We start from the raw sequence: 9,335 nt of genomic DNA, 5'->3' as shown, positions 1-9,335 counted from the left end.
ATGCTCGGTGAGTAATTGGGGAAATCGCGAAGAGTCGGCGACACTGGTATAATCATGTGTTCAAATGTCAAGTAGCTCATTTTAGTTGAACATTAGTGCTGCGTAAAAATGTAATAGATTATAAGCGCACAGTGTGATTGAGAAGGCATACTTTCAGGCGTAGTAAATTTAGTTCTGATTTAATATGGGAATATTTATTCAAATGTGTGTAAATGAATTGACAGTAATCAAAGAACATGCCATTTAATAAACAAATCTATAAATAGATATTTAAAAGACAAATATTCATTTTGTATGGTATGGTATGTAAAATAATATAGTGTTAAACAATAGACTAAAATATGTACAAAAAAGATGTCGAGATGAAGATTGCAGAAAATTTCAATTGCAAGGGAAACAATGGAGGACATCTTGACATAACCTTTAAAAGTTCGTGTTAAGCGGTTCTAAAGCACCATCATCCTAACATCCCATCCTAATCTATAACATATGTAGCACAAATAGAGCTCCTGGCGAAATAACCTACCGCATGGTATTTTTCATTTTATTGAATACGAGGGGTCCATATGACTAGTGCCCTTGCCTCGTATATTTTAATGATTTACTTTCTGCCGGTTGACTTTAAATATCGTATATATATCGGTATGAGTGAGTTATTAGTAACTGTAAACACGGAAGGCGCCTTGTATTTGTGCTTTTCAAATTCATTACCGATTTGTTTACTCCAAAGACTAAAATAAGAAAAATATATATTTAAAAGATGATAATGTCATGCAATTTTGTAATATTTATACATTTTCTTTTTTGTAAGTCATTCAGTTAATGAACGACAAAGCGCCAACGACAAAAGCTAACTAAAAGCAAATCCAGTGCCGCGTCCTTCAATGAATATAAATATGTTCACACGAATATACACACTACTGGTTACTAAGCAAACACCTTCAATCTTGAAATTTTATGGCTTGAGAGAAAATTTTCCAAATCGCTCCTGGCATTGTTTTTCCAAATATTCGTCGATGGAGACAACGTGGCTAACGATTCGCAATTGATGATGCTCTTTTCGCTCTCGATTCTCGCGAGAGCGAAGAAGCTTTCCCCGAGTGTGACGACCACCGACCAGCACATTTTCATCAACATAATTTGATTCACATATGTATATATCCTTCATACATGTATTCCCATCAGAAAAATACATTTTTCGATTTTCGTACGTTTCGGATTTTTGGTATTTCCTTTGTCTTCAACTTGCCACAGTACAACAACTTTTATACACACACTTAGCAGATGTGTTACCGATCTTGGCGATCGAGGGAAAATTCACCAAAATCCCACGAAATATATTTCAGTTGCGAGCGGACCTCTGCACGGAGTGGAACTAAAAATCAAAAAAAAAAAAATACTAGAAATAATCAGTCCGCGGAAAACGTTGAAGTTCATCTATATTTCCTACTACATACTACATATACATATATAAAATATATATATGTATATAGTATATAAGAATATTTGTACCAAAAATATATTAGAAAAGAGCATAAATATAATATATACATATCTAAAAATATAAATATATCGAAAACAAGTTCATTTGAAAGCATCGAATATTACTTTGAAACCGTTGAAATTAACGAATAAAATATCAGATTTTGAAGCAAATTTCGTTAAAATATTTGGATTAAATCTTAAAAGTGTTTGACCAAAATAATCGTTTACAATATTAAAGAAGTTGAAGTTTTTAAAAGCAATCGGAATACATTTTAGAATTATTAACTAATGAAATTAAAAAAAAAGAAGTGATCAGCGCTAGATTGACCAACCACCACCATCAATTACTTAATCGATTTTTTTTTTTGTCTTTTCTCTTTTTGGTTTTAGTTAAATTCTTTTCATTTTAAGTTAAATCAATTAATACACATATATGTAAAGCCAACTGCAAAAAGTCTACGCCCAGTGGAAAATTCGTAACGAAAATTAATCAGCTGTATTTTTACTAAAGGAAAAGTATAATCAAACACAATAAAATTCATTCGTTCAAGCTTTGTCGGAAAGGAAACGGAGCGTAACGTTGCGAGGGGATCTGTGGATCGGGTTAGGAACGGAGTGAAATACATTGTGTGCAGTGTGTAGCGGTGTAGATTAGAACGTAACGTTACGTTACCAAAAAATAACGACGGGGTCGTAACGCCAACGACGGCCATATACATATACGAACGAAAATTAGAATTATGACTTTTTCGCGGAAAAAAGTGCTGACGTTATGCGTGTGCACGCTATTGGCACTCATCAGTTTTCCCGGATATGTAGACTGTGCTAATAAAAAGGGATCACAGGCCGCAGCAGCGCCACCACCAGCGCCCATCGAACCCGAGGCTGTAATCGAAGAGGTCAATGCCAAACAATTGGAGAAGCTGTTGACCGACAAGGATTATGTTGCTGTCTTCTGGTGTAAGTATACTAAATATGGGGAGGTGGGGTATGGGTGGCATTTGCATGTACTGAATAGTCGTAGAGCTGTAATAGAATTTCCCGGCTATCAGAAGAGAGCAATCGGCAACACGTAATCGCAAACAAGATTTGTTGCAAAGAATCAATATTGGGAAAAACTAAATAAATAAAAAAAAAGATTCTTAAATCACCCACAGCTAAAAACCGAAATAAACTGGTGCCATAAAAATTTAAAAAATATATGTATGTATGTATGTACAAATAACGTGGATGAACTAAATAAAATCCGAGGCTAAAAAATGTAGTAAAGTGAACTAAACTGTACGGAGCATCGAAACCAGAAAACCGAAATAGTGTTGAGCATTCCAATTTAGTAACGATGGGTACATATATGTACGTACACACGTACATATTATATAAAAACCGCAGCAAAAAATTAAATCTCAAAAATAAGTAAAAAGTAGAATAGCAAACGTATAACATGACCACCACCAACAACAACAACAACAAAAATGTGAAACAAGTAATCGAAAATAAAATCACACAAGTCGAAATGAATAAAGTAAATTGAAAAGCAAACGAAATTCTGAAATTCTCACACAAAAACGTCTAAGGCAAAAATGTGAACAATTCTGCGCTCGAAAATTTTTGAAATTGTTACGCTGTGTTCATAAATACACGTCAAAGTGGTATTGGTGACTCTTCAAAAGCTCCGCAAGCACACATGTCTATTGCTAACTAAATGTTGTTGTTGTTGTTATTGTTTAAGTTTTTTTTAATTCTTTTTAATTATTATAATTTGTTTTTGTTTCTCTCAAATATGCGCACATCAGCTGGCAGTAAATTTGTACGCACACATACATATGTTGGATACATTTGAATGTATTTGTGCGCGCCAAAGAGGGACAAACAGTTGGTTTCCAAAGTGCACCTGTGAAATTCACCTTGCTCAGTTTTCCACGCCACCAGCACAAGTTCGCTCTTAAAGAGACATTGTCTGTCGCAGTTTCCTCTCTGCTTCTCAGTTGCAGTGTGTGGGAACACTTGAGCTTTCTCACCACTGGGAACATTATTGAATTCACAAAATATAGTGAAAATTCCTCCCTCGCATTTATATCCTTATTTTTTTCGCGATTCTACAATCCAAACATATAATGGGGAACCCATTAGTGTATTTAATTAAACTCTTGCTATTTATCAGCTGGATGCTCCCATCCATGTTTACACAACATCTGGGCATATATCATTATGTAAACCACTGAGATGGAGAATAACACCTGTTATTGTTGATATTTTTTCATATGTGATGCTTTTGAGTTCTAATTCATGAGTTTGACGTGGAAGAGTCTATGAGAAGTGTTGTAGTACCATGATCTTTCAAGCTATTTGGATATTAAACAAAGTATGAAATAATAGACACATAGTAAAATAATTGGAATTAATAAATGTATAATTGGATTAAGGATTTGATACACTGACAGTAGCGACATCCAATTATAAAACATTTTCCAAAAAAAGTTTTCCAAAACAATTTTATATGCATACCTTTTGGCAATTTCAATACAGTAACAATTGCTCCATCTATTTTTGGCGAATATACAACATTAAACAAATTTGTAAATTTAAAATGAATTGAATGCACTATTTAAATTGGACCGAATGGTGACTGCAAATCATTCTCGAATCCACCTGAAGACACACAATTTCAAATATAAAGATTAAATATAATACTCATGTAAACATATGTATGTATAACCGTAAATGCGGCATTGTTCGACTCCGACAAAATATGACCAAATTTTCATAATTTTGTTCAATTTTTTCAATTTTCATGATTAAATAAGACAATTTGATTAAAGTGTTAATAAGCTTCTTGGATTTATTAGAATTAGCTTCAATTATTTTTATTGAAAGGCAAATTGAAAAAGAAATAGAAATCTTTGGGTATGAATCCTTAGAAACTTATCCTATCAGCGAACAATAGCCAAATTAAAGCAAGAATGACATGATTATATTTCAAAAGTGAATGCATGTATGGAATACTCCAAAAAACTTTGCAGACGAACGTTACACACGAGTACACGCATATAACCGATAAGCGCATCGGACAATAAAGTGAATATCCATCTCTTTGTAGTGAATTATTGAAAGATAATTTTCGTATTGCTTAAAACATGTACTTGAGGAATGAATTACCGAAACGTATCTAGATATAACAAGCTGCATGATGAAAAGAAAATTTGTTGATTAAATAAACAATTGAATTTATACAAATATATATGTGTATGTATATAACGGAAAGTGCTTATCTTGTAATGTATTAAAAAAGCAGATGTGGCATCAGTGCCAGTTTCGAAAAGCATTTTGCAATCTTAACTGGTAGTAAATAATTATGCAAATATTACAAAATTCGGAAAATATGGAATTGAAAACAAATAGTTCCTAATTTTATGGCGCCATAATTGAGCATTCCTAAACACCTACAAAATTCAAGCCTATAACCATTCTATACTCGAGGTGAATTCTGAATGGAATTAATCTGAGAGACTTATATTATACATCTTTGAGTTCTTCACATTGACTTTTATTCAGCTGAAATTAAATTATGGAAGAAAATATTATAAATTTTAATAAAACTTTTGGTAAATAATTAAATTTTTAGCGAACAATTAGCAATACGGGAACCCTGTATATGCAAAGCTGATTTGACGTTCAACTTAACTCTAAATCCGTTTATGCACCCGAGTAAACACGCCTACATACGTAAAGAAAATGTGTATAATCTATCCGAGTAGATCATTTAAGTCGTGGTGAAAAAGTGTTTATCCATCTGGGTTGAACACTCCCCTTGTATAATATAACCGAGTAGAAATGAAGCATAAACGTAGTATAAGTTCGATTTGGCAGTAGTATGTTACGTAATTATGAAAATATATATTCCGTCTGGATATCTGTACAATTATATATAATTTTTATTCTTGACAAGTTCAATATCTCTAACTCTTCTCACCAGATGTTTCTCATTTTCAAAGTATGTTTGAATTGTTTTGAAAAAGCATTTGGGAAAAAATCTCTATTTTTTAAATTTTAATACTTTTAACAAAAGATTCTGCAAATTTCTGTGATTTCTGTGATTTCGGTAGTAATTTTCTATGGCAATTCCCAATTTAATTAACCAATTCCTCAAACTAAAAGCAAAATAAACAAATGTAAAACAGCATAAAAATGAAATAGCAATAGTAATAGCATATTACCGTAATGTGAATATATATCCGTGTGCATATAGTTATTGCTATAAAATAGATCTGTTTCAGAACATAATATTCATATGCTTAAATAAACAACTTAAAAAAACTATTTTTTTTCGATGGATGTGTATTATTCGAAAAATGTATGTTCTATTACCTTTGTAGCAAAAATAAATTTCGAATGGTGGCAGATGAGAATTGCTCTTTCTTGCATGGTGATAACCACCTCATTTCCGGCCTTGGTGAGTAAGTCATTCAAAAGACATGCAGGTAACACAATCAACGCCACCATTGTGTGAGAGACGACTGTGAACACGTCAGCGGCGTTTGATCGATGGCAGTTTTGTTTTCATTTGTTTCATTTATTTTCATTTTGTTGTCATCTTTCAATTTTAAATCAGATAGAGCAATCAAGGCAGTGCAGCGTATTGGCTATAATGCACTAGAATTGACATTTCTAAATACGCAGAGAAATAATATGAAAAACACTTACATACAGATGCAAATTAATCTGAATGAACCCATGAAAGCTCAACTCTTGTAATTACAATTACTAGTGTCATTCCCCAGGTCCCTCGTTTGTCTTGAAGTAGTGCGGGTGCATGTGAACGCTGTTGGATGAGTTTGCAATGCCTGAAAGCGGCGTGCGGTCACCCAGCCGCAACCCTAATCGTTGTGCATAAATTTCTGTGAATTAATTCAAATTTTGGCAGTTTAGTGATCATTAATAATGCGCTTTGGTCGCAAATGACTCTGCTTTTACTATTCATTCAGGTTCTTCAGATTCCCACACATGCTCAAATACAGTACGTGCATAACACACACACTCATTTCGGTATGTTTGTAATAACATCGATTGAACTGTTGCAATGACAATATTTAAGGGCTCTTTCTAGTACCTTCACATTCATACATGCATACACACACTCAAATATGTGTCCGTGTACTCGATGAATGCATTATCGCTTACAAAGTAATTTTGCTGATGTGGTGAATTAAGGAGGTCTAATGAGAGAAGGCCGTACCAAGTCCTATCTATCGAAGAATTTCAAATAAGTAATGTCCACGCCATTATCAGATATATTTACATATTAAAATAATAACCGAAATTAATTATTGTGATAAATGATGTACATACTTAAAATGGAATGCTGTATTTATGACATGGATATACCAGTTACTTTTGGCGTTCCTTTGTATTGAATTGGAGCAAGAAATTTAGAGTTTACTCTTGTCTAAAAATGTATCCATAAAAAAATTAAGAATAAATGTAATCAGACCCGAGAGAAGAATCCCGTCTGGTCAGTAAATTTTTATATTGAGAAACCCCCAAATGCCAAGACCAGGTTTTTTTTCTCGACGACACTACATCTTTTAAGGAGTTACATATAGACAATCTCACTAAGGTTAATTTTGGATGCGATATGCTGTGCATACTTATTAGGCCTACAACTTTGCTTCCGTCGTTTTTTTTTTTTTTGTAAATTTAAGGTTTTTTTTGTATAAAAACGGTTACAAAAACGTTATTCAAAATATTGGCCGTCGCTAGCTACTACTTTTGACCATCTTTCTGGTAGCATGCGTATTCCGTGCAAATGTCGAGAATTCGGCTCAAAAAGTGACATTTTGACAGTTGAGAATAAGTTTGGGATACAAACAGACCTCTACAAATATTTTGTTTGATGTAGTTAATGTTGACACAAATGTTCAAGATCGATATAAAACGATGTAATCTATTTAATCGATCAGTGCTTGACCTTAGAGATATCTATTGGAAAACGGAATTTAAAATGCAAAGACACACTTAACAAAATTGTGTGATAACATCAATGTAAAAATAAAAGCACACCAAGAGCAATAATATGAAATTATGAAAAACCATTGGCTTTCAGGTAATAAAATTTAGTTTTGTAATTGCAAAGCTAGGTTTATAACAGGAAGAACTTTTGGTGGTCATTAAAACAACTGCAATAGAAAACTCGTTTTAATATGCTTTTCCACCTGTATCTTTAAATGGTTGTAACTTCTTTTAGTGGTACTTAGAATATTTGGAGGACACTGTACGGAAGTGCCCTAAAAGTATGTATCGCCTACCTATAAGTTATTTGAATAACATACATCAGTTTATTGACAAATCTAGTGGACTGTAATATATTGAATACAATGTTGAGCATGAATGGACCAAATAGAGTGTACTAATATTTTTTTCTTGGGCATAAATAAACGTGTCCTATTTTGAATTGTGTCGTTATTTGTGAAAAAAATAATTGAATTTCGCCGTCATAAGTCAAATGCGTCGTTTTTGTTGAAAAAAATCAATACTAAAAATTTAATTACTTTTCACCAATATCGTTGTAATACAAAATATGTCGTTCTTTCTGAAAAGAAAACCAAATTCACTCTATGACAATATGTGTTCTAACACAAAACATGTATCTCTTTCAGATAAAAATCCATGCCTAATTCTGGCGTTATTGTAGTTAAAAAATAATCCAACATAACAAGTTTAATAACGGCACATTCTTATTTCACGGTTTATTTTTCTACGCATCGGAATGAAATTTTTATACAATATGTTCATATGTTCCAAAACATCTTTATAAAAGCCAATTAGTAACAGGAAGGTTCTGCGTAAAAACTGAATACTGCCTAATTATCGATATGTTTCGTTAATTATTTTTGTCAGCATATAACTATAATATTAAGAATTATTTTTAATTTTTTAGTTTGATGTGGTTTAAAAGCGTGTTTTTTTGGTTTTTTAAACTATATTTATTTATTTACTATTTCTCTTTATTTTGCTCTAATTCTAGATGCGCGAAGCTGCGTCACCTGTGATAAAGTATTAGCGGAACTCGAAAAAATCGACGATGACACCGATTCATTTGGTGTCGACTTCGTAAAGATTAACGACAAACGACTAGCAAAGCAATACGGAATAAAGAATTTTCCAGCACTCACGTACTTCAGGTAAGTAATTGGCATTACTTTACTATGTACGAGTATATCAGGCTATGTAGTGACTCAGTTCACGAGTTTCCAAATTGGGTTGTTGTCCCAGAATTAAACGGAAAACGAAACAATATCCATTGCGCAAACTCATTACATATGTGTGGGAGCTCATGAGAGAAACATAAACATTGGTTTTAATTACTGTGAGAGAGAATTAATATCATCACCACAAAGATAAAAAATAACTGATTGTGCGATTGTTCTCCAAAACTACATTAAGAAAGTAAACAATATTGTAGCTCAAGCATTAATGTCAAAAAATTACCTACAGGGAAAAAGAACCAATTATCTATGATGGCGATCTCATGGACGAGGAGGGCGTACTCGATTTCCTTACTTCCCTTGAGGCCATGGACCTGCCAGATCGCATTGAAGAGGTTAATGCAAAGATACTTTTAAAGATTATCGAGGATACTGATTTTGTAGCTGTTCTATTCTGTAAGTCTTTTGTTGTGTTCATAAAATTTTATTTTACTTTAATTTGCTCTTTTCGAAAGTTGAATTTTATACTTTTTTCACGTAGTTGATTTTCACTCATTCTGTAGAGACATTCGAAGCATTTATGTACTACTCCTTAAGCATCAATTATGAAGCGTTGCACACATTTATTTAGGCTAATTCTTCTTTACG

General features: G+C 32.8%; 1 protein-coding gene across 21 annotated transcripts in view; it reads left to right on the top strand.

Annotated features, from left to right (window-relative positions):
- The first annotated feature begins 1,270 nt into the window (after positions 1 to 1,270).
- LOC105221368 (uncharacterized) overlaps positions 1,271 to 9,335 on the top strand; it is a 35,573-nt gene continuing 27,508 nt past the window's right edge. For 10 of the 21 annotated variants that reach the window (XM_054234945.1, XM_054234942.1, XM_054234940.1 and 7 more), the window contains exons 1-4: positions 1,329 to 1,485; positions 1,876 to 2,445; positions 8,507 to 8,663; positions 8,977 to 9,143. In XM_054234945.1, coding sequence (XP_054090920.1) covers positions 2,226 to 2,445; positions 8,507 to 8,663; positions 8,977 to 9,143 — 544 coding nt within the window. In that variant the 5' untranslated portion in view covers positions 1,329 to 1,485; positions 1,876 to 2,225. Of the gene's footprint in view, positions 1,509 to 1,875; positions 2,446 to 8,506; positions 8,664 to 8,976; positions 9,144 to 9,335 lie in introns of all 21 variants that reach the window. The other 11 variants (XM_054234949.1, XM_054234948.1, XM_054234947.1 and 8 more) reach the window with 7 other exon arrangements.

The sequence above is a fragment of the Zeugodacus cucurbitae genome, chromosome 6 (genome assembly GCF_028554725.1).
Source record: "Zeugodacus cucurbitae isolate PBARC_wt_2022May chromosome 6, idZeuCucr1.2, whole genome shotgun sequence".
Classification (NCBI taxonomy): Eukaryota; Metazoa; Arthropoda; class Insecta; order Diptera; family Tephritidae; genus Zeugodacus; species Zeugodacus cucurbitae.
Note: the sequence above shows the minus strand (reverse complement) of the source record. Positions and strands in the feature narration are given on the sequence as shown.